This window comes from Haliotis cracherodii, unplaced genomic scaffold (genome assembly GCF_022045235.1).
Source record: "Haliotis cracherodii isolate W230 unplaced genomic scaffold, xgHalCrac1.p SCAF_8, whole genome shotgun sequence".
In the NCBI taxonomy this organism is placed as follows: Eukaryota; Metazoa; Mollusca; class Gastropoda; order Lepetellida; family Haliotidae; genus Haliotis; species Haliotis cracherodii.
The window spans coordinates 37,211,189-37,238,012 of NW_027266341.1; the positions used below are offsets into that span (position 1 = coordinate 37,211,189).

The following is a 26,824-nucleotide window of genomic DNA, read 5'->3' on the forward strand; positions in this document are numbered from 1 at the left end:
TGTGGGAATGCGACGCTTCTACACTACTAAAAAAATATTAAAATGTATGTTTGTCGTGAGAGGGTACTAACGGGATCGGGTGGTCAGGTTCGCTGACTTGGTTGATGCATGTCATCGATCCCAATTGTGTGGATCGATGCTCATGTTGTCAATCTGTCTGGTCCAGACTCGATTATTTACAGACCACCGTCTTATAGCTGGAATATTGCTGAGTGCGGCGTTAAACAACAAAATGTTGTAATCTTTCACCCGATTCTTTCATTCCATGAAAAATACATTTACAGTAATATGAAAGAATCAGTTGGACCTACTTGTTCATGGGAAGAGACGCTTTATGGTGCTATCCCCCAAGCATACACGTCGATCTAATAAAACCTCCATATGCGTAATCTTCAAGAAGTTCTGTTATACAAATATACAATTCAATGGAACATGACTCAAAAGCTGTTTTTAATATCTTTAATGTGAACAAAGGCTGAGACAATAACCACACGTTCCCATAACAAGACACTCATTCTATATGTACAGAAACAATCTAAACACAAGGCAGTCATCAGTCGGACTTGCCCTGTAATTTGTCCACAAAGTCGTTGTGACTGAGCATCAGCGTGTAGTCCTTCCAATCCAGGGACACAGTGCCGTGAAACGCTATGTTGGATATCACCGTGAGATACTCGCACGCTGCAAATCCAGTGTATACTGAAAAGAGAAAGAAAAATCACTCACCATGACGGTAAGAGACACGAGTTCAAGGTTGGCGGTATAATAGGTACCTTCATGTAATCCGACCCGACAGCCATGGCAGCCTGGTATTTTAGTTGCAAAACCTACGTCATAATGAGTCGTAGGTCATAATGAGGTCTTTTCTTACTCCAGTCTATTTCATTGAGAACGTCTCCTATAACTGCCTTATTTCAACAGGCTAATCACATGTTCATACGTTTAAAAACAAAGACAGCAACTGAACAGAATTGATATTCAATTTGTTTTCATACTAAAAACCAACACTACAATCTATAGCAATTGAAAAAAATATGATGTTATCATGAGGAGAAACAGTCAAGCCAAATATCAGCCCCATCAGTTCGTCAGTTTCAGAGATGTTTACAGAGCCAAGCATGTTTACAGAGCCAAGTACCCGTGAAGATCCGGGATAGAATAGGTCTTCAGCAACCCATGCTTGCCGTAAAAGGCAACTGTGCTTGTCGACTAACGGGATCGGGTGGTCAGGCTCACTGACTTGGTTGATGCATGTCATCGTTTCCCCAAAAAAGAAATACAGAGCCAAGCATTAAATAAAAACATGACGACAAAAGCAATGTCAAAATTAAAATTATTACACCAATAAACAGAAGTTATCCCACAGCTTGCGAAATAGTCATCAAATTTATTACGCTTAACTGGCCGATTAATGACCGTGACAGGCCTTCCAATGTGACAGCTGTCGTGGCCATATTGCAGGTCGGATTGGAATATTTTGAATAAATATTATATCATATCGGTTTTATTATTACTGGATACAAGTATGTGAAGTCTCAGCTTCATTGGTCCAGGCGTTTCTGGCGAGATGGTGTTTACCAGAGGGAGGAAATGCATTTCCAGACAATTTGAGAGCATGGTCAAAATAAAAACAATCAAATAAAGGAGAATATTTAAGATGAGCCGGATTACTAAATACACAGATACCAAATATCATTATATGTTGAAAGAATATGGCTGAGGAGAGGACATAAGAAGTTTCTGATTTCAGTATAGTCCACGTTCAAAGGTCATATCAAGGTCAACCTCTCAAAATAAACGAAACATATATGTTGTGTTGTGTCCTACTACTAACTACACATACAAAACTGCATTTCATACTGAACAAAACAGCGATAAATAGTTTTTTCAATAGGGCTGTTGCTCCCGCAGAACCGGTTATGAATACAATGCCTAAGTAAACTGTTCTATTTATAACACAGAGCCAAGTATTTGCTCACGGGCATGTTTGCTTACCCCGAGGCAATTAGTGAGTGAGTGAGTGAGTGAGTTGGGTTTAACGCCGCTTTTAACAGTATTCCAGTTATATCACGGCGTGTCAGCTTAATGTGGGGGGAAAACCCGATGTGATGCAGGTCTCAGACGTTTACCACTTCGTTGAAACCCACAAGGCGGGTATGGTGCTGACAAACCTAGAAACAAAATCGGGGCGAACCGGGATTCGAACCCACAATCATAGGTTTCTGGCGAGCCCAAGGGACGCAACCCCCCTCCCCCTCCCCCTCCACTCCACTCCCCTCGAAGCGCTCCACTCCACTCCCCTCCCCTCGAAGCAATTAGCTTTCTGGAAAACAATCTCTAACCACGTTCAGCAACAGTTTATCAAGCAAGTTGTCCTCGCATCCATATATGGGGCTTATGAAAAGTAACTCATATTGGGTGATCTCATTTGCATATTTATCAGATCGCGAGATTGAATTTGTTCAGGCATCGATAACACGATAACACGACACATTATTTGATACGGTTGGTTGGTTAACGCCCCACTCAGTAATATTCCAGCTATATGACGCCGGTCTGTGAATAATCGAGTCTGGACCAGACAATCCAGTGATTAATATCATGAGCATCGGTCCAAGGAATTGGGATCGATGACAAACATCAACCAAGTCAGCGAGCCTGACCACCCGATCCCGTTAGTCGCCTCTTACGACAAGCATGGGCTGCTGAAGACCTATTCCACCCGGAAAGTTATGGGTATATTTGATAGAAAACATACCTCCTGGTTCGCAGTAGTCGTGATGTCGGAAGTAAAGGTACACGGCAAACAGGAATATGAACAGGTTAAAGATGAACAACGTGGCCTTGAGGTTAAGAGATTTCCTTTCCTGCAAAGAAGATTTATATTTATAATTGTAACATCTTTATTTCACCACTGACAAAAATATATGTTTTGGTCTGCCATACATTGTGTGATGCGCGTTGCGTGACTATATTGCATGAGTGAGTGAGTGAGTTGGGTTTAACGCCGCTTTTAACAGTATTCCAGTTATATCGCGGCGTGGCAGCTTAATGTGGGAGGAAAGCCCGAAGTAATGCAGGTCTCAGACGTTTACCACTTCGATGAAACCCACGAGCACGGGTATGGTGCTGACAAACCTAGAAACAAAATCGGGGCGAACCGGAATTCGAACCCACAATCATAGGTATGCGTATAGCTGTGGCCAGGACGCGGTTGAAAGAAGGAATGGGTGGAGATATTGTACAAATCTAGGTATTAAAACCGGGCGGTGACGTGGTTGTTTAATGTAGCTCAACGTCGCACTCAGCAATGTTCCAGTTATATTGCAGTGGTCTGGAAATAATCAAGTCTGGATCAGACAATCCATTGATTGACATCATGTGCATCGATCTACGCAATTGGGATGCAATGACATGCATCAGCCAACTCAGCCGGCCTGAACATCCCATCCGTTAGCCGCTTCTTACAACAAACAATTATGGGTTGCTGAAGATCAATTCTAACCCGGATCTTCACGGTGACGTGACAAGCGAACACATTAACCACTAGGCTATCACACCGCGAGTGAAAGAGGTGGCTCGAAAGACAGGAACATTTCAGATTTCCCACAATAGGCAGAAATATATGACTTTCTGCTGTCGTCAAATGTCTAAATGAGAGTAAATATTGTTTAACTCCACAGCCAGTAATATCACATCTATATCACTGCAAATATACAATCAATGTTGTGAAAGATGACAATCAGCAGTGGAGGTGCCGACAGACCAAGGTTCCAAATCGGATGGAATTGGGGGACAAGGCTAAAGGGCAACTCAGAGATGCATTCGTAACCAACTCGTGTCATTCCGGGACAAGCCGAGGTTGCGAGAAGTGACGAATGAGCGAGATGCCTAGCAATATTTCTGGAACTCTTTTTCCCCATTAAAAGAATAAAACATGACAATTCCACACAGAAGCCTTACAGTTACGTCTGTTCAACGACACAAATATGCCGCTTATATATAGTACTTACCACGGGAGTAATTTTTCTTCCGTTGCCAGTGCGTCCCCAGGAGAACAAAATGCACGTGAGCAGCATATATGTGAGTGAGAACACCATGAAGGCAATGAATGCATTTTCGTGGAATTCTGAAAGAAGAATTTGTGATCAAACAATCGACCATACCAGTACTCAGATTTTAGGTCTGCGAGTCTGCAAAATGAAATGACATTAAGTAACAGTGAAGGTCAAACAACGCATTCAAGATAAATCCCGAAACAATAAAACCTATTCATATCGCTCCTTTAACCAATCCCCGAGGTGTTATCGTTCAAAGCACTTTCTCAGTGGTATTGATCTCACAATAACGTGTTCGTTCAAAGTCTGTGTATTGCTTCAAAAATATCTTTCTAATATTCAACAGAAACAGAAACCCTACTACAGCACAAAACCTGTACCTGACTTTAGTGTTTTTGCTTTAAACGCTCTTTACACAAGAAATTCCGTTAGGCAAATATATTGAACGTGCTTGTGAAAAAATGTGATATTATTAGAATGTACATACATATGCTCTCTCCCTCATAGCATCCATTCACCTAATGAAGGAGTAAAAGTATACTCCGAAATGTTGTGTTTCGTCATAATAAAGAAGTTGACATCCATAAATTCTCTTCCTTAAACAAAACTACGCGAGTTCATAACATACACTGTGCGTCTCGCTCAGCGGTATTACATAATGCATGTATCATGGTAAACATGAGTTTCCGATTCCAGTATCTTAAGTTCCATTGGCTCTGCAGATAGACAAGCACGTGCACCGATTGTCTTCTTTATGTATCACGAGAAAGTCAGAACTTGAATTTCCATATTGATATAACTATTGATTATTAATCAATCAGAGATTCAAAACGTGTGAAGGTGATATATTATATTCTGTTTAACATAAATGAACATGACAATGATCTCGGGTCCCTTAAACGAAAGTTATCTCAACAAAAGCCCGACTGGTTTCCTTGTATTGTCCCTCGGAGAGAACTTTTACCTCTGTTTGCATTCACAAAGCCCGTAGAGTGTTATCAGAATGCTAACAGTAGTATACACCCAAGAAGCAGTCAACACACCGTACACGGTGTAAATACGTGTAAAAGAAGCGTGTGGGTAATAATCTGGGTACCGCTCGACAAAGCGATCTCAACGCTGGGACGATCGTTAATCTCATATTTCATCATAGACCTACGACAATCACAGCGCTGAGAACGCGGTGTGCCCTGGGGGTAGCGGCTGTTGTTATACGCTCGAAGGTTTGAACAGCTGGCGTCGCGCTTCAAGTCACTTTTGTGTCCAGTGTCTACATAGTGTTCAGTTGACACAATTGCATAGGTTTAACCCTTGTGCTCCAGCAAACACAGGTCGGCAGTCCGAACTGAACTGCAGAGAGCCATCCCATGTAGAGTCCGGGTTATTCCACATACCACATGCTTGCCGCAAATCTAATATTTCATGGATATTACATGGATAAATGGGGACAATGACATTTAAATATGGCCGCCGTGGCGGCCATGTTTAATACCGGATCAGCGTTCTCTGATCTATTTTCAGTGACATTGGGATCATTCATTCTGAAAGTTTCAGCTTCAGAGATGTCGGTTTCGGACGGAGGGACATCCGGACGGACAACGCGCCCTGACATATGTTCACTTGACATTTTCAATTAGGTGAGCTGAAAACCCAACCTACCGACCCATCCGTGAGCCATGTTACCTAAATCAAGCATTATTTTTTTCATTTTTTCCTAGATATTACAGGAGGGTATAGTTCATAAACAAACGTTCTTAGACATACGACAGAGGCAGACCTGAGATCTCTTTGCGGAATAGGGCCTGAGGACCACTTGCCCAAAGTGATGGTAGCACTATCAATATTTTAAGACCTGTATGCTTTAGCATGGACTAAACGACAGTCGTGGGGCTAAACTGGGGTCGCGAAAGTAGACACCTTTCCATAATGCGATCCTAGCGCTATACGAGTGTCATTACTCCGGTTCTATAACACTGACTTACATGAGACGTGGCGTTAACATCGTGGCTATGGTGTCAGGCCGCTTTTAGCAATATTCTAGTAATATCACGGCAGGGGACACTAGAAATGGGCATCACAAATTACACCCATGTGGGGAGTCGAACTCGGATCTGAGGCGTGACTAACGAACGCTTTGACCACTAAGCTACCCCACGGCCTATTTTGGCAACTCTTTCATCTGTATAAGATCTTCAATTACGTACCGATGTTTTCGGATGACGAGACATACGTCAATGCCACCAGCGCCATATTTTCACATATATGTAACGTCGTGGCCAAGGCTGCCAACCCCGTGTAGACGCTGTTGTACTGTCGCATGTCGACGGAGGTGTGGTAGTTGAAGTAGCCGAGGGCGAGGAGAAATCGAGGGGCACAATGAAGGGCTATACATATCCTCCAGATGTAACGCTGGGGAGTGTAGCCACCGATTGCTGAGCTGATTGAAGGCAAGTAGTTGGGTACCTGAAATAGGAGTGAGTGAGTGAGTTTTGATTTTACGCCGCTTTTAGCAATATTCCAGCAATATCACGGCGGTGGACACGAAGTTACGGAACGAACTTCCAGTTACTGTTCATAAGTGTAGGAAAGCCAATACAAAGCTCTGTGCTGGGAAGAAGAGTAAGTGAGTGAGTGTGGTTTTAGCAATATTCCAGCAATATCATGTCTGAGGACACCAGAAATGGGCTTCACACATTGTACCCATGTCGGGTATCGAACCCGGGTCTTCGGCGCAACTAGCGAACGCTTTAACTACTAGGCTACCCGACCGCCCCACCTGAAATAGGAAGTGTGACATTAAATGACGTTAAATATTTTAAAGTGATGTGAGCTTCATTCAAGTGGAACCCGGGAAGATCCGGGTTAGAATTGATCTTCAGCAACCCATGCTTGTCGTTAGAGGCGACTAAAGAGATCGCCTCATACCACTGGCTCCCGTGAAGATCCGGGTTGGAACTGGTCTTCAGCTGAGGGTCCATCTGACTAGTGGGTGGATACCACAGCAACCCATGCTTGTAGCAAGAGATTAGCGGGACCCGGTGGTCAGGCTCGCTGACTTGGTTGATGCATGTCATCGTCTCCCAGTTGCGTAGATAGATGCTCATAGTGTCAATCACTGGATTGTCTGGTCCACAAGCGATTATGTACAGACCACCAGTTGTATTGTCTCTCTGCGCGTTGCTCCACAACCGATGTCACACAGCAACAAACAAAACTAATTCATGTGGACACAATGGATATTATTAACCGAATATGTTTACGTATAGCAATATATCATATATAGTGAATAAAAGTTATTGTATTTGGCTCGCAGAATATAGTAATACAGTTTGTATTCTTCATATATACGACACGAAGGTAATTATCATTTTATCGTAATATGTCATTCTTAAAACAATTAATTGTTTGGGAAGTCAATTCACTCACTGATTTAACAGTGAAACAAGATTGGTTGTTTGTTTGTTGTTTAACGCCGCACTTAGCAATATTCCAGCTATATGACGACGGTCCGTAAATAATGGAACTGGACAGACAATCCAGTGATTGACATCATGAGCATCAATCCACGCAATTGAGGTACGATGACATGTATCAGCCAAGTCATCGAGCCTGACCATCCCTCTCATGCCGCCTTTTACTGCAAGCATGGGTTGCTGAAGACCTACTCTAACCCGGATCTTCACGGATCTAATAACACACACACATTTAGGAAATTTAAACTCTCTGAGGAAGAAAAGCGCTTTTATGACAGAAAGAGGATCCTGCTCAGTGCCTCTAAATGGATCGGGATATAAAGTTTATCTGATTGGTTTATAGCATACAGAACACTGATAGAACACTTTAATGTTTAGTTTGTCATTATAGCTTACCAGTGGGCACGGGTGGCCCAGTCGTCCAAGGCGCCGCGATTCGCAGTGCAGAGTTGCGTCCCTTTGGCACGCCAGAAACCTATGATTGTGGGTTCGAATCCCGATTCCACCCCGATACTGTTTCTAGATGTGTAAGCACCATACCCGTTCCCGTGGGTTTCACCGAAGAGGTAAACGTCTGAGACCTGCATTACTTCGGGCTTTCCTCCCACATTAAGCTGACACGCAGTGATATAACTGGAATAATGTTAAAAGCGGCGTAAAACCCAACTCACTCACTATAGCTTAACGTCTGCTTATTACGTACACAGAGAGTATTACACATGAGACTATGTGGGCGTGCGTGTTTTGTACTGTTAATTCTAGTGACAAAATTGTCGTATTTTTTTAGCATGTCTGAAGTTAAGTATATCTAAAGACATATGTGAGACATTTTATTCGTAATAGATATCTGTCTTTGATCCGTATTAGATATCTAAAGGAATATATGTCAGAAAAACGCCAGCACCAGGTACCCATTTAAAAATTGAGGTTCGTCAAATGGATCAGTTTTGGATGAGCGAGTTTGGTTTAACGCCGCTTTGAACAGAATTTCAGTTATTTCACTGTGTCAGTTTGATGTAGGGGGTACGTCGGAAGTAATACAGGTCTCAGATGGTTACCATTCTGTCAGATCCAAGAGCATGGGTTGGTGCCGACAAATCTAGAAACATAATAAAGCCGAATCAGGACTTCCGATTCCACGAGCAGAGAAGGATAGACTTTAACAGCCGTTTATGCGTATTTATCCAAGCCACTGGTGGAAAGATAAGAGAACAGGGCGTCTTACATCTTCCCGAGGCAAGTGAGTTAACTGACTATAAGAGTCCAGTTTCCACCCTTGTCGAACTAGGCTGGTATTATGGAGTTACATTTTGGCTGGACTAACGAGTCTATGCATAGTCCAATTAAAATCGCGCACCGAAATTGAAATCCGGTTCGTAAACTGTTGTGCAGATTTCGGTCGATTGCAGGATTTGCAATGCATGTACACCGCCAACTCGTTGTCAGCAGATATTTTTCAAATCTTTTCATGTTTTTAATCAAGGTACTGACGTGATTTGAAGCATTTCGCATGTAAGACCCGTTTTATCAAAATATAGATCTTGATTATCGATCAGATCGTCCTGACCAGGCGCCACCATTTTGTGTGAGGCGAACGCAAGTGATACGAGAGGTGGAATCTGATTGGTCCATAGGAGAGGCTTAGAAGGGACATAACTGGTAATACTGGACTTTTAAAGTCAGTTAACTCTCTTGCCTCGGGAAGATGGGCGTCTTACTGTATATTGTCAAACTGTATGCAACATGAAGAGTACCACGGACTGGCCACACTATATACTCAAGTACTGTTGGAAATAGAAATGACCCTAACATGTGATTATTTTGAAATAAAGACAATCATTAGTAACATATATTAAAAAAAACATTCTTACTAATTTATATCTACGGAAAATAACATTGTCACGAAAGAATACGAACTAGCGACACGAAACATGAAACAGACTATACTGTGTTGTGACAGGTCACCGTGGCCAGGCGAAGCATTGTGTGACGCTCTGACTGCATAACTCGTGATAGGTGGGAAAATACCTGTGACAACAGGATTGCCTAAAATGCGTATACAATAGGATTCATGGGTAAATAAGTGCAATGAGAACTATTTGTTTGTCTTCATTATCACAAAAATACGTTGCATTTGGATTATTGTTTCGTTTATTCAATGATATTTCACATATGTCTGAGGTTTCTTGTTTCCATCGTCTCATTCCTTAATGCTATATCTTGTTTCAGTATTCCGGGTAAGACTGAAAGTCCCCAGAAACCTCTGCTTGTCGTATGTTTGTTTGTTTGTTGTTCAACGTCGCACTCAGCACACATTCCAGCTATATATGAGGGCGTCTGTAAATAATGGAGTCTGGACAAGACAATCCAGTGACTGACATAATGAGCATCGACCTACGCAATTGGAATACGATGACATGCATCAACCAAGTCAGCGAGCCTGACCACCGGGTCCCGTTAATTCAGAGCTCCAGATAAGCTGCGTATCTGCGTGAAATACGCATCAGAAATGCAGAAATACGCAGTAAAATATAATCCAAGCGTATCAAATACGCAATGAACAACACAGATACGCTACAAAAATATTGTGAAGTAACCCTGCGTATTCGATTAGCAAATCAGCAACTTATTTTGAAATTATAAACGGGCATTCCGTCAACCTTGCCAAACTCCACGATGACAGTCACATCATGATCATTTGCCATCACACTTTCTTGGTATTTTTGAGTCCTATAAAGCTCTCGAACTCACACGACACCAGTTTGCAGGGACTAGATGCAGAGTGTTTTTTTTTAATATTTAACTTAAATACCCACATGTGTAAAAACTAGTGGGTAACAGAAATTTGAATACGCAGATAGAATTACTGATACCCAATGATTTTAAAATGCATGGGTAAAATACCCACAACACCAAAAGCTTATCTGGAGCTCTGCGTTAATCTCTTGCGACAAGCATGGTTTGCTGTGGTATCCTCCCACAAGTCAGGTGGACCCTCAGCTGAAGACCAATTCCAACCCGGATCTTCACAGGAGATAGTGGTAGGAGGCGACTAAATGGATCGGGTGGTCAGGCTCTTTGACTCGGTTGATGTTTCTCCAGGCCTCTCCCCCAACACAACATGCCTGGGGTGAGGGTGTACGACGCCTACGACAGGATCAAAACCAGTCAGTAACTCTAACCCAGTTGACACTTGGAACAACATCCCCCAGACTGTTTTCAATCACATGGCGTCTTCTATATACAACCGCTACCTCGCATGTTTCAACGCAAATGGTGGACACTCCCGATGTTGTCACTGGTAAGTGAGTTCTACACCACCCCTCTTTTAAGGCATGTCGCTCTGTCTCCTGTTACCGGGCATGGGGTTTTGTAAATGGATGTGTTATGATAAAATATTGATCAGACGAATGACCAAATATTATATCGTTATTTTCAATAACATAAAATTTACACCAATTAATATGAATCAGTTACTTTTTTCCATTAATATAATACTACCATATATAAAACGTCAACGCCAGAGAATAACCTGTCTCGATTACCCGCAGATTCCATTGGACGTAAAAGGCACAATAGCTGTAAACAATTAAATGAATGGATCACTGAAAATCAGTGATGACACCAAGTGTTCGCGAAAAGGGTAAACATGTCCTGCCTACTGGTACTACCCGGTACACATAGTTTGAATAAGGAGAAATTGCTTGTTGTCATTGCACAGCATGAATCATAGTCAGACGAATCTGGGATCTGGCACGTGTAGGGGTCGAAGCTGCTGCGTTTAAGCGAGATGGCTCAACGTACAGCCGACTGCATTAGTCAGCTCACGCGGGACACATGAATGGGAGTCACGCGTTGAACCCATGTGCAGATTCGAACCCGAACGCTATAATCACGATAAACTCGTATCTCCTACTCACTACTATGTGGTGTGTTAATGTACACATGTATGAATGTTCTGATACCTCGAAATGACAACTATGATATTAATTAAACCACAAAGCACGTAACAGTACAAGTGTTATTGAATACATACACCTCAATGCTGGTTCAAGAATTCCATACGTTCATATCTGCTCACTGAAAAACACAACAGAGGTGACTGGGTTCTGAAGCTTGTTCGTGCAGAGCTTGTTCCCTTAGGTTACTGTTTTTTATCAATGGTTAAAAATGATTTGCCGATTCGCTACCACGAATATATGTTTGGCTATTATCTCTACTGCATACGGGTATTTGATGATAATCAGATCGTATTTTTCGCTTGCGGTAGCGAGAACTAAAATCTGATTTCAATGAGATAGCCCACATTATTATTATCATTATTATTATTATTATATAGATTCGTACATGATAAATAAATAATATGTTTTGTTACAATATGCACATCTGGTTATACCCCACTGTTTATTTCTGAACAAGCACTCACTGATTAACTGATTAGAATGTAATCGGAAATCTAAGGTAGCCCACAGGGTTATTTTTACCGTTGAATCATGAACAGCACAATGGGCCCACAAAATTTGGGCGGCAGGTATTCATTCACTATATCCTGAGTCATGCGCTCTCGTTGTCTTGAGTGCTCGACCGAAGTCGGGTCATCAAGCTATGAAAAGAGAACTTACAAAGGCCTCAAACACATCATTCAGAATTCAGAATTATCACGCAAGGTTGCTTAAAGCGGGGTACCGTAAATCCTTAAATAACCACCCTGTGTGTATTTATTTCGGAAGGTCCAGAGACCTGGTGTTAATTAGGGGGAGGCGTCTAATCAATGTATCCCGGATGGGATTTTACATGTAAGCCTTGTTTCCCCCCTCACGTTCTGTGCCTCAAACTGATTCGGTAGGTAGATCCTTACAGACAATAATTGGTAGAATTCCCAGGAATCACTCATCACAAACCTAAGTTTTTCAGACTAAAATACTACCTCAAGAGAGAAGGTCGTTGTACCCGCGTTTATTCAAGGATTTACGGTATGCACAATAGTGCGGACCCCATTTTCAGATTACGTCTAGATGTCTTATTTGGCCACTTGTATCAAACTGAGACGTTGTCTTCTTGTATTAAGGGACATTATTAACTGTAAGATCAGTATAGATTACAATATTAGAGTTTACAGAAACACATCCTTGTACTGAATAGCTGTAATCAAACGTACCAGGACTGTCAATTGAACCGAGCCATAATTACACCAGATGGCGTGAATCGAGCCTATCGGAAATCGTTGTAAGAAACTCATATAACACGCACTTCTCATATCAGGAAGAATGCTCTCACTCTTGACCCATCTTAATCGATTATATGTAATGTAATATTTGATATTTGATATTAAATTAATAAGGAGCTGAGAAATTGACAAAATCTGCATGCGAACACACGTTACGCTTTCTGGCTGGTCCATTAATCGATATCAGGCGCAAACTCAACCGCTTTGGTGTCGCGTGGCTTTAGCGCATTCGTATTGAATGAGATCAAGGTGCCCTTGTACAGAGGAATCTTAGCCCTGAGGTGATCGCAACTCCATACTTTAACATAGACTTACGATCATCGTCGCGCTTTAGTTTGTCTTGTACAACAGCACCCATGTGTTTAGTCTAATTACTCTTAACAACTGGAGAGGAAACTAATAAAATTAGTCAATACTTCTCCAGTGCTTATGTCACTAGTCTCAAATCTCGCACCACTCCACGGGAGTACAGTGCACATTCAGCCATGGAAATTAAATTATCGATTATAAACGTTGGCAATGAGAACGGCGTACCTTGCAGTGTGTAGCAGTCGATGAGGCGAAATCAAAGAGTAGAGACAAAATAACACACACGCTTGCTCCCACTAGAGGTAATCCGGTCAGAATTTTTAAAAGCGTCGGTATGGATATTCGGAAATAGTCCTGTTTCGACGGAATATTGTTATTGTCAGTGACGAACGAAGCCATGGCTGGCAAATGATCCAATCACCCAGTGTTCCACAGCCTGCCTGATAACGTGAGCAGTGCCGCCATGAACCCCGATCCAGTGTGCGACTGGTACAGCGAACGTTGTCGGTATCAAGCGGGTTTCGTTTGACTGGTGCGTTTGCGCGATTGTTTCTTGTTTTGAGGTCCTTGTACTGTCAACATTGTTGATGTTGATTAACGATCGCGGACTGTGCTTCAACAGCACAGAGCATTTATTACAGTCAAGGCTGGGTTTCTGTCTAGCTATGTGGCAGAGTAATATTTTGTACATACAAGTTAGGTTTTAATTCTATTTTAGCCATAGTTTTATACACATTCTATTTCATATTTGAATTAAGTACATAGTTTATTTACTATGTCTTACTTTGGCCATGTGAATGGATCTTGTATTCATGGATCCAATGGATGTGATTATTTCATGGATTTGAAGGTTAGTCGTAGTATATTTCTTGTGTGATACTTTGTATGTATTTGTGTATTTCTAATTCTTAAAGTTAGAAATAAGTTGTGCTTGGTTTATTGCTAATCAGGTTGTGGATTCAATACACAATTATCAATTATCATCTTAACTTGAACAATAACTAAATAAATCTAAACCCTAAATAAACTTATAGTAATTCTATACCTCATATCACATTAAGGTAATTGTGTTAATTGTATATAAGAATGTATGCGTATGTGTGAAAGTGCATTATTTAAGTAATTTGATCAATCCTTATTATAAATACCTATTTTACTTATGTGTTATGTACAATTATAGTGTAAATAGTATCTGCATTAGTTTATACTTTGTCAATGCAGATGTAACTGGTACAATCTTGGAAGCCTTGGTGTCACGGCACAGGTTTCACCAATCTGGTATATATTGTTTATGTGTTATTCATGAATGTATAAATGTATCTATATATATGCTGACCTCGTATATCTTTGTAATTATCATGTAGTATTGTACTTGTCTAGTGTTATGACAGTAGACATGGTTTATGTTTAGTTTAAACTGATTATAGGATGATAAGCATATATAATATATATATCATTGTGCGGGTTACTTCCTACATCAGTAACATAAGTTCCTCGCTATTTTAAGTGCATATAATTGAATGTCCATTAGATTTAAGGCCATTATGTATATTATAACAATGTCAATGTTCTATGTCTTGTATGCAGTATGTCTTATTATTTATACAATGTTGCAGGCCGTATTTATTCACCTTTCTCTTCTGAGAGAATAAACAGCCATCAGCTCACACCCTGTAGCCGTTTGTTGTGTGTTAACCACCCCGACAACTAGATGCTACTACAGCTATAGTGGGCGGAGGCGCATTGCAGTTATGATTCCGATTAAATGTTACGTTGACTTGGAGTGCTAAGAGGGAATATGTTTCAAAACCATTAGAGCAATATTCATTTTAAAGCTAAGCAACATTCTGAATATTACTGAATAAGTATAGTTCGAGTGATTCCATGGCTTTGATTGGATATCGAAGTGAATGTATTTCCTGTACATAAACCCACAAAATATATTTAGGCTGCGGCCTCAAACGGGCCAACATTATCTGACTGGCAAGAATGGGCAAAACTTGTGTTGCAATCATTATGCTAAGTGGCGTCAGTGTCTACAGGTGTTTGTGTGTTTATAAATAAATAAGTAATACCTGAAGTTATTTTTGCTGACTCTTTTATTTATAAGAATTGAAGCCAATCTACTTTGCATTGATCAAGGTAGAGTGAGTTGTGTTTGACGCCGCTTTTAACGGTATTACAGATATATCACGGCGTGTCAGTTTGATGTGGGAGGAAAGGCCGATGTGAAGCAGGTCGCAGACGTTTACCGCTTGTGAAACGCACGAGCAGAGTATGTAGCTCTAACCTCCTTTTTGCCAAATCCCAGCGCGACCCTCACTCCATCCTCCATGACGGATTCTTATAAGCATAGCAATATTCCAGCTATATGGCTCAAGTCTGTAAATAATCGACATGTATGCTATTATCCGCTGACACACAATCAACCAATTCGCCCAGCCTGACCGCCCCATCTAAAATAGTCGCCTCGTACGACACCAATAAGCTTCCTGGGGACATAGTCTAACCTAGAAATTAACATACGTCCCATTATGAGAAGCAGAGGACGTGCTCGGGACCAATTCTTACCCGAGTCCCGTCAGAGGCAGTCCTTTAGTATTGTCCAAGGGCGTACGTTTCGGCCCTCGGATGGTAGCTCAGGGTGATGACGGAAGACAAAACTCAGGGGTGAAGTTTAGACGACAGCAGCCGTGTTTATTGTTGATGGTTGAAATGAGTCGAAAGGGTACATGTTAATAAGAACGTGACAGAACGCAAACCGGGACCGAGTGGCCAATCTTCCCGGGTGGGAGAACCGTTCTGTCACTTACCTTCTGGCTGTTCTCTAGGCTGTCTCCCTGACTGACCATGTCAGTCGGGTTTTGTAGAGCGAGGTATTACATAACATGTGGCAAGGTCATTGTCCCACGTGTATGTATATACGTAAGATCCGGCGACGTTAGGAGGTGTTAATTAAAATTTATAGATAGCGCTGGAGATTAAAGGTCCTGCCCGGAGGGGCTTATGATAAGAGGGGAACGCCGAATGTTTGCTGGATATATTAAACAGACAAAGGGCATAGAATTTCGGTGGACTTGGAAACATATTGAACCAGTTAGGTATTTAGATAAATGAAATGTTAAATAAAAGTATTGAAACGATTTGCACTATTACAATACCCCTGAACGTCGTGGAGCTTTTGTCCTCAAAAGCGTTTTAAAAATAGTGACAATATGGAGTACAAGCACAGTACAATGCAAGTGACATCGACAGGTTGGCAAGTAGTTGCTTCATGCACTACACTTGACTGAGATGAATGAGATGACATTAGATAAGATATACGGGCGTGTAAAGTAAATAAGTGAATAACATCATTGTCAATATCGGTGAAACAATTATACATGACGTTAACAAGTTGAGCGGAGGTACCGGCTCGTACGAAAAAAATACAGATGAGTGGAGATTCCGGCTCATACACAAAGAACATTGGACGAGTTTCCACCGAGCAGCACATCCTGCTCGCGGTCGCCCTTGCAGTCGGAATACCAGACTGCTAGATCAAAGGTATCACATTGAAACACACAATAAACATTGTTGAAGTAAAGTAGACTGATGACGTAGGGACAAAAACATAATGTGGGTAAAGCGTTGTCGTTTGCATATGAAAGTAATATTTTCATGATAACAGTAAGATCTTTGAAATTGGGAGTCTTATATTGTGAGCCTAGACTCGACAAGGCTAGCAGATGTGAAGTGTGATCTGCGCTAAAAAGTAGAATGTGTAATGCAAAACCTAACCAACTTCAAAAGTCTAAACTGGAATGTAATGAAAAATTCAATCATGTGAAATTGTCTCGAAGATATTTGAACGAATCGTATTTTGTGTGCCAGAGACCATTTACGGTTGATCGCACGAATATACATAATTTTCGCCGGTATCATAATTAAGCACAAAATCACGTTGGCGAAACGAAGAAGTAGGATATAGACTGTATATACAATCTCCACTCAATAAGCTTGGAAAGCAACGAGGCTCCCTAACTTATTATACTTCTACAATCGCTGCTACTACATCGAATTTATCAGTTTTCACAAAGAGTACAAATAATTTCAGTGCTTACATACTCAAAAAGGAATAAATGAAGATATAAGCAGGAAATTGTAGGGTATTGGATAACTTTTTGAAAGCTATTGTCTATAGTAATGGTTATAGGGCCACAAATTAAAAGAAAAATCCTTGAAACCGGGAGTCTGATTTGTATGGGACGACTCGGAACCCGCAGATATCGTGGATCTGCACTAAATGCGTATAAGCGTAGGGTGTAGGACAAGAATAGAGTAGGAGCCTAGCCGATTTCAAAAACTTAATCTGATAAGGATTGTACCTCTGATAACAATACATAGATTGCAATACATACTCATTATAGAAAAACATGACAAAATTTTAAGACAACGAAACAATAATGACTTGATTACATAACATACCTTATAGGAACAAGAACGTCCGTTAGAATATGTATGAGCACAATACACGTTGAGAGTTGGAACGAAAGTTCAATTATATTGTCACACGCACATATATTGGTTGGTACTTGCTAAAGAATCTTGACGTTGGTCGACTTGATCTTGAGTGTTCGTAGCATGGTTACATGAATATTGTCTTGATGTCGTTGTTGCTGACGTTCGGGTAAGCTGGGCTGCTGTTCGTTGCTGACAATCGGGTTGGTTGGGCTGCTGTCTGTTGCTGACGATCGGGATGGCTAAACTGCTGTCTGTCGTTTTCTTCGTTTTCCCGTCAAGATGGCGCTGGCCTGACGCTGCTTTTGTCTCCCATCACCTCTGAACTACCATTTGCTTTGCTGCGAGTTAGGGTAGGGGGATCGTGCGTGAGTCACAGCAAACTCACGCTACCCGGATTATTCTCCATCATCTGTCCAAGGGCGTTCGTTTCGGCCCTCGGATGGTAGCTCAGGGTGATGACGGAAGACAAAACTCAGGGGTGAAGTTTAGACGACAGCAGCCGTGTTTATTGTTGATGGTTGAAATGAGTCGAAAGGGTACATGTTAATAAGAACGTGACAGAACGCAAACCGGGACCGAGTGGCCAATCTTCCCGGGTGGGAGAACCGTTCTGTCACTTACCTTCTGGCTGTTCTCTAGGCTGTCTCCCTGACTGACCATGTCAGTCGGGTTTTGAAGAGCGAGGTATTACATAACATGTGGCAAGGTCATTGTCCCACGTGTATGTATATACGTAAGATCCGGCGACGTTAGGAGGTGTTAATTAAAATTTATAGATAGCGCTGGAGATTAAAGGTCCTGCCCGGAGGGGCTTATGATAAGAGGGGAACGCCGAATGTTTGCTGGATATATTAAACAGACAAAGGGCATAGAATTTCGGTGGACTTGGAAACATATTGAACCAGTTAGGTATTTAGATAAATGAAATGTTAAATAAAAGTATTGAAACGATTTGCACTATTACAGTATTAGAAGGCTTAAGAACATGATGCAGCCACACAGACATGGAGACGTATCATAATCTTGGATTCGAACTCTCACCCAGCTGATACTGCCAGTCTTGACAGAGACGCCTTAGGCCACTGGACCACCCGCAAGAAAAATATATTCAGAAAAAGAAAACGGAAAAATTATATTTATTTTCAACATATATTTTTCAATATATATATATTAAATAAGTGGAGTAAGATTGAACACAGTTTTAATAGGCTAGCGCTTTCAACTCGTGCCACGTACGAGTCTCATCAGGCCATTTATTACCCATATGGGCTCAATTATGCAGTGTAATAACTTTTTGATATTTGCACAATGTGCAATTAGTGATTCTCGAAGCTGATTGGTCAGTGGAACAAAGATCAATTTTCATTGGACAACGGAACTATTTTTTACTCATCCCATTCATTCACAAATCAACGCCTTTCCCTTCAGATGTTTTACGTGCTACAATCTCACTGATTCGAGATTTTTAAGACAAGACACATAGTTTCATATTAACAACATGATTACACATTATCATTTTTTTCATTTATTTCACATGATTTTCATTTGACAGTAAAAACCAAAACTACGTCCCCGTTTGTAAACAAACATGGCTGGCCATTTGAGACCTGTCAAAGTAAATGACCTCGTTAATGCGGACGGAGATCTGACTGACATGAAAAGTTATTCGTATAATTCAACCTCTGAACACATTTAATGTCTTTGTTGTCAAAACTGCATATGGCCAGATTGAAGTTCCAAGATTCAGATTGTGAAGTTGCCAGAAACTGTTTCTACTTTCTAGGGCGCCAAGATCATCACCACCAAGTCCTGGTTTGCGTCTGTGTTAGAGGGCTTGCTGTGTGATGAATTTTTCGACCACCCGAATCCAAAAAACGGACTTTGTATAGACAGGTTTGCCTTTGTGAACGATGATGACATCGATAACTGCCAATGAAAATGAAAACACAATGAAAAAGTCTAAACTTGACAAGTTGACATGAACTTAGTTCACAAATGTATAAAGGTAGGAAAAGCACGAAAAATATGACTACTCACACTTTCAACGATGGCATGAGAATAACAATTTTGCAACGACATTTAGACTTTCCGAAAGACATCATAAAGATACACTATTTCGTACAATTTTGTAACGTTGTGTAAAGAAATAAGGACGTGACACTTTTTAATATAATGTATACGTTTTTCGTAACCGCGACGTCTGCAAAGTACGGCGCTGAGCGGTATGCAGGCTGACTGACGTCCGCTGACCATATGACTATGGGGGTTAATGACACAGGAAAGGTGCAACTAAACATTATCATTTGCAAATTTATCGTTTCGGCATGCACATCAGACAGTTCAGAATTCGAACTGTCTACTTTGAAGGAGATCAAGGGTAGCATAGAGTGTTACCTTAGCGACATGATTACCAGCATCTGGTTGCAAAATCGATGCACTTTGCTGAACTCGGAAGTTTTGAAATCAAAACAAAAATAATTAAAAACACAAGGAAAGGAAAACTTACCCCAGCGAGCTGATCCTGTGTCCGATATTGAACTGAATGAATCCGTGAATGCGGACAGCTTAGCACCAAATCTCCAGATACCGTGTTTGTCTGTCTATCAACAGGTATTCGACCATTATGAATCACATCAAAATATCAACAAACTCCCGTCATCTGACTGTGTCCACTCCGCGTTTGACAAATCCTCCTGAAATCCCACATGCACATGTTTCCCATCAGTGACACTTGTCTCAAATCACACACAATGTTAATTAAACTTGTTGTCCGGATTAAACTGTAACTGGTTCTCTTGTCATTCCTGGTTTCGGCTGTCTCATATCTGGGTCAAGTCGGGTCATTCATTCCGACACTGTGACAGCAATCGTACTTTTCAAAGTTTAGCTTCTTTTCGTAACTTTTCTATAACAAACAAGACTTCTGTACATTACATCTATGTTGTTGTTATAGGTTTTGGCATTTTTGTCAAATGACACATAAAAAAATTGACAGGTTTTCCGTGTTTCCTCTTCTCAATGTGAAATGCATGTATCTGCCGATGCACGACTGGGGCTGTCTGTCAGTGACGAGATCTTGTCAAAACAAGCTTTGATTAAAAAACCTGATGAACCTTTTTGGAAACCTGTCTTCTTTATCAATGCTAGATAGTGTACGCTGTGTAAATCGGACAGAAATATAACTGCAATAATGTGATCTTTACAATTTTTTATCAGAACTATATTTTTCACGCGTAACAACACGCTAATTGAAATGCGTGGACAGTGTTTTTTCACACGCGGATTGATACAAAACAGCTGATTCTTGATCGGCGACAGTTGATTGTTTTTTTCTTGAAACATGTCTTTAATATGAATATGGGTAATAAATAGAATAACCCACTCGGTACGAGTGATTACGGAAAATATGTCACTCGTGAAATTAATGTTTTAAGTTCCTCGCTAAAGCTCGGAACTTAAAACATTAATTTCACTCGTGACATATTTTCCGTAATCACTCGTACCTCGTGGGTTATTCTATAAATATATAACCATGGACAAATATTTAGGGTCCATGATATAACTGAATAACGGACATGAAGTAGTAACATATAGTTACGTGACGTCATAACATTTAGGAAACTATGACGTCACAATACCAAGGTGACAATGAACAAATAACTTACGCCTTTACATTTAACTTAGGCGCGTATTTATGAATGAAATGTTGCTCTTTTTGAAACAATGTAGGTTCATGATCAAAATTTAGCTTATATAGCGGGAAAACTGAAAAGATGCCGTTTCCACATGCTTCTAAATGTTCACTGAGTGGAATCGTGCGGTTGTGTGGCTGCTTTATTTGTGAACGGTGAAGATTCATTCTTCTTTTTAATTTAAGTTCTGTCTTTCCGATATACTTTTCATTGCATCCACTGCAAACAATCAAGTAAATAACATTTCTAGTATCACAAGTCATATTTTGTTTTACAGTAAATTTAGTGTCCTTTGTAATTTGGACTGAACAGCCTTCAATTATATTGCTGCAAGTTAGGCAATGTTTGTCACTGCACTTAGAAACCTGTGGAGTGATGACAACAGAATCAAATTTAGAACTTGTCAAAATCTTTCTAAGATTTTTGGGTTGTCTTTGGCTGTTGATAAATTTGTATTTGCTCAATATCTTCTCCATTTTAATACTTTGATTCAAAATAGGCAGGTATCGTTGAACCATGGATAATGTCTTTTCATGATTAGGGTTGAAGGTAGATACTAGAGTTAAATTATTCCCCAAATTGTTTTCTTCAGACTTTTCTCTCAGTTTTAGTAGCTTAATACTTAGCGCCTTCTATATGCTATCTTCAATTAGCTTTGCGGGATAATGTTGATGCAGTAGGAAACTCTTAAGTTCAGCAAGACGGGTAGTTTTAACATCATTCCCGGAAACAATGGTACAAATACGTCTTGCGAAATAGTAAGGGATATTTCGTTTTGTATGATACGGGTGACATGATCCGAAATCCAAATATTGGTGCGTATCAGTATCTTTATAAAAGATATCAGTTTGTACAAATCTCCCAGATATTAAATTGATTCTTACATCGAGAAAGGTTAAACTGGATTCGCTTTTTTCCATAGTGAAATTGAGTGACGCATTAAGTGAATTTAAAATTTCATGAACAGCTGTAAATGACCATGTTATTTGAAACAGCCGCCTTCTCTCGGACATATTTTTTCCGGTTCGTTACAGTCTGACTGTTGCAGTTCTTTTCGCCTCTTGCCTTAATTGACAGGTCCAATGAACATTGTTTTAATCCCACTCTCCGTTGATTGGCTACTGACTGTGTAGGCGTGTCAAGTTATGTGCCTAAACTAAACGATCACCTGATTCATGTCACGCCACTGTATGTATTCCTACACCTGGAATGTTTATCAATGTCGTCATTTTTGTCTGTTTTGATATATTCAACTGTTTTGGGTTAAACTATTGTAGATAAAACATGTTTTAGGTTGTCGAATTTAATTATAAGCACTGACTGTATATTTTTTTCGGTTCACTGAGGTATGAATCGAAAAACCGATGTGCGTAGCGGATTCTTACAAAAGTTTGCACATCGGTTTTTCGATTCATACCTCAATGAACCGAAAAAAATATACAGTCAATCCTTAAATGGCCTGATGAGACTCGTACGTGGTACGAGTTGAAAGCGCTAGCCTATTAAAACTGTGTTCAATCTTACTCCACTTATTTAATTATTACTACATTGTGCCTGAGAGTTAGAACTTTACTGTGCTTTATATATATATATAACTTGATATAACTTTTTTTATATCAGTCACTAGTGACTGATAACTTGATCTATCGTCACTGATAAATTCCAGTATTTCATTCATATGTATATAATAAAAAATCGAACCCGTGGTTGGTTGGTTTGTTGTTTACCCTCTGGATGATGAGTTTTTTTTCTGACGCACATTTTCCTAAGATCGGAAAAGTGAAGGTTGTGCGAGAATTGCGCTCATGCGGCACTGGATCTACCTCTGGCTATAAAATTACGCAGAGGTGGAGAATATTAAATTTCCTATTTGATGGTGTAAATTTAACTGCAAATATTGAACCGGTTTTAAAAAAATACACTTCTAAGTGTTGCCCGAGAATTTTTTCTGCCTTGAAAAACAGTAAATTTCCGATACACGATTACACCGATAAAAGTACTGTGCGACGATTTTTTTTATTTACAAGCTTTACGGAATCTGTGAGCGAACAAAATACTGCCTAATATCTGAACGACATAACTATATACCAAATGAAGTTATATGCGTATGCATAACGACAAACATGCAATGCAAAAAATAGCTTGCCATAAATGACGAAAACTGATTTTTCTCTATGACGTCAAAAGTCGATAGAGAGGTTACACACGTACAAAGAAAAGGGGGCATAACTCCGCTAAGCTTAGCACTAGTTTATTGTAACTCAGGTAACTTGGTGAGAGTTAGCTGTGGGTAAGGATAATATATTTTCGTGGAGTTTTGTTCACGAGGAACCAAACTATTCCAACACAAATATCGATAAAGAAACTGTATACGATTAGTTGTACAAAAAACAACATAAGAAATGATGAAATCGTGCTTCATAAAAAAAGAGGTAATAGAGAAATGGATGGCCCTATCTAACCTATAACTTAGTCCTTAGATTCCAACATTCTCCTGAATGTGTAAGTGTAATTTGACTAATGTTGCACCATTATTAATGGAGCACTAGCCTTATCATCAAATGTAATGAAATACCCCCCAAAATAACAGCGTTCTTTTTGACGTCATGACTGGTTTTATGTCTTTCATAACGTCGGAGAAAGATGACTCTGGTATTTTGATTTGTTGTTTAACGCCGCACTCAGCAATATTCTAGCTATATGACGGCAGTCTGTAAAATAATCGAGTCTGGACCAGACAATCCAGTGATTGACATCACGCAATTGGGATCGATGACATGTATCAACCAAGTCAGCGAGCCTGACCACCCGATCCCGTTAGTCGCCTTTCACGACAATAGTCGCCTTTTACGGCAAGTATGGGTTGCTGAAGACCTATTCTAACCCGGAATCTTCACGGGTCCCGAACCCGAGAAAGATCCGGGTAGAGAATAGGCCCAATGCTTGCAGAAAGAGGCGACTATGCTTGCAAAAAGAGACGACTATGCTTGTCGAAAGAGACGACTATGCTTTTCAAAAGAGGCGACAAACGGGATCGGGTGGTCAGATATAAAATCGTGAATAAAATATATTCTGCAAGTAAAAGCAGTACACTGGGTAGTTTGTTTTATTACTCAGTTCTTTTCAGCTCACTCGATGGGAAGATAAGACAGTGTCCTTAAAATTTAAAATTTATTTTACATTTATTACATTTTTTTCTAAATGTAATAAATACAAAAAAAACTTTCTCATAAAATATCCTCTATTGACTATGTTTGGAAGTACTTCGTGATTCTGCGTAACTGCTCCAGTGACACTGTGTGTATTGTGGGTTATCTATCAAATAAAAAATGTCCAAAACGTGACGTCGTTGTGTTGTGAATCGAGTGCCCAAATCCGGTTCCGTGAGCAACATGTAATGACTTGAACCCTCAGTGACCCTCGCTTTGTTTGCCACCCTAACAGACTCGATCGTTTACCTGCCTAGGTTCACGGATATTGCCCAGAATTAACTAGGCGTGCACTGCGTATAGTAAGGACGTCACTTGAATACGGAGTTGATTTCGTGTTTAAATTATTTACATGGTGTGTGGAGGTCGATGTTAATGGCGACCTGGCCTGACCCGAATATCAACAAGGGGTGAGGAGTAGTTGTTTTACGCCAGTCAGCAATATTCCAGCTGTATCATTGCGGCCTGAAACAATCGAATCCGGGTGCGGCAAACCAGTGGTTGAAAGCATGAGCATCGATCCACGCCGTCAGTTCAGGGTGACACCAGCTATGGGGTAACACCTGCTGTGATCACCAGAATATCCTCAGTCGCGGTACTTTTGCTAGATCCATATACTTCAGTGTCATACAAGAGTTGCCTCCCCTTAAATTGTCTCCCTTTAGTAGCTCCTCACAGCGATATCCCGTTCGCGGAGCTCTCGAAACTACCGAGAGTGTAACGAAGGTGTCACGCGCTGGAAAGGAGCTTGTAAATGTCTAGCCCGTATACAAACTGTTGACGTCCTTTTTTACTTTAGGTCCACATTGACAAGGTACAATAATGACAGATGGTCATTTATGGAGTTAATATCACTTCTTTCCGTTTGCTATTCTCTCGAAAATGATTCGTTACAATACATTTCTCATTTAACTCGTCAATCGAGACTGTTCGTTTCGCAAAGCGCCATTTTTGTTTCTTGATCAGCGGGTAAAGATTTTTCGTGTACCTGAATATTTTTGGATACTTTTGTTTATTTTTTTTTTAATTTTGCAAACACGCAACTACTTTTTAAGTCGAAAATACAAAGGGTGGTGAACCGTCCCTGTGTGTTAGATAGGGAGAATTTACGTTTCAAGGTTTTACATTTGTACTAAAATAATTGAATTTTCCGGTAGACTTCACAAAAAGTATATAATAAATAGGACATTAAATGTGTCGAGTGAAATATCATGTTTTTCTCATCGAGTGACGAGGGGAAGGAGATATTTTTACGGGTGGCGTTTGTCAATTGAACAGTTATAGTCAACATGGGTATATTTGGAGAAAACAAATTAGTTGTAAAGAAACATAAAACTATGGCACTTCAAATAATATATACTGAGTCAAATTAAAAACTTCACATTTTTAAAAGTAATCCCATATATGATATACAACGCACAAATGTATCAGAAAAGCTAATTTTTAATCATTAACGTCCAAAGAAGGATTTTAAATGACGGTGGTAACCATAATTTGTTCCAAGCACCTACGGTATTCGGTAATAACATCAACACTTTAAATCATAAGTCCCAAGCACGAAAATCTGATGGCACACAAGTTCAGTAGCGTGTATGGCCACCATGTGCGTTGACAACTGCCACACAACGCCTTCGCAATGTCTGTTGTAACCCTGATCAAACGGCCTTTGAGGCGGAGGGGTATGACACTCGTGAAATCCTTGTGGAAAGAGCATGCTTGATTATACCTCAAAAGTTGTGAAATATGGACACCAAAAGCTGGAGGTGCTGGAGTGTTGCTCAACATAAAGGGAAGTCATTCCTCCTGTCAATACACTGGTCTAATTTATCTCTAGTTCAGGCGGACAGGGAATAAGAAATGATGAAATCGTGCTTCATAAAAAAAGAGGTAATAGAGAAATGGATGGCCCTATCTAACCTATAACTAAGTCCTTAGATTCCAACATTCTCCTGAATGTGTAAGTGTAATTTGACTAATGTTGCACCATTATTAATGGAGCACTAGCCTTATCATCAAATGTAATGAAATATCCCCCAAAATAACACCGTTCTATTTGACGTCATGACTGGTTTCATGTCTTTCATAACGTCGGAGAAAGATGACTCTGGTATTTTGATTTGTTGTTTAACGCCGCACTCAGCAATATTCTAGCTATATGACGGCGGTCTGTAAAATAATCGAGACTGGACCAGACAATCTAGTGATTGACATCACGCAATTGGGATCGATGACATGTATCAACCAAGTCAGCGAGCCTGACCACCCGATCCCGTTAGTCGCCTTTCACGACAATAGTCGCCTTTTACGGCAAGTATGGGTTGCTGAAGACCTATTCTAACCCGGAATCTTCACG

General features: G+C 40.4%; 1 protein-coding gene across 1 annotated transcript; it reads right to left on the minus strand.

Moving 5' to 3' along the window:
• Nucleotides 1-463: 463 nt before the first annotated feature.
• On the minus strand, nt 464-13,569 carry LOC139449401 (post-GPI attachment to proteins factor 2-like). The gene is made up of 5 exons (XM_071230766.1): nt 13,293-13,569; nt 6,263-6,521; nt 4,014-4,129; nt 2,759-2,867; nt 464-699 (listed from the first exon to the last, which is right to left on the minus strand). The coding sequence occupies exons 1-5, from the start codon at nt 13,464-13,466 to the stop codon at nt 554-556; spliced, it is 804 nt and encodes a 267-aa protein (XP_071086867.1). The 5' UTR covers nt 13,467-13,569; the 3' UTR covers nt 464-553.
• Nucleotides 13,570-26,824: the final 13,255 nt, after the last annotated feature.

What these genes read in the sequence shown, in the direction of transcription:
- LOC139449401 (XM_071230766.1), bottom strand. Translation starts at nt 13,466, where the DNA reads ATGGCTTCGTTCGTCACTGACAATAACAATATTCCGTCGAAACAGGAC. An exon ending in CGACTGCTACACACTGCAAG is followed by an intron (nt 6,522 to 13,292) that starts GTACGCCGTTCT and finishes CTCCTATTTCAG; the next exon opens with GTACCCAACTACTTGCCTTC. An exon ending in GAAGAAAAATTACTCCCGTG is followed by an intron (nt 2,868 to 4,013) that starts GTAAGTACTATA and finishes TCTTCTTTGCAG; the next exon opens with GAAAGGAAATCTCTTAACCT.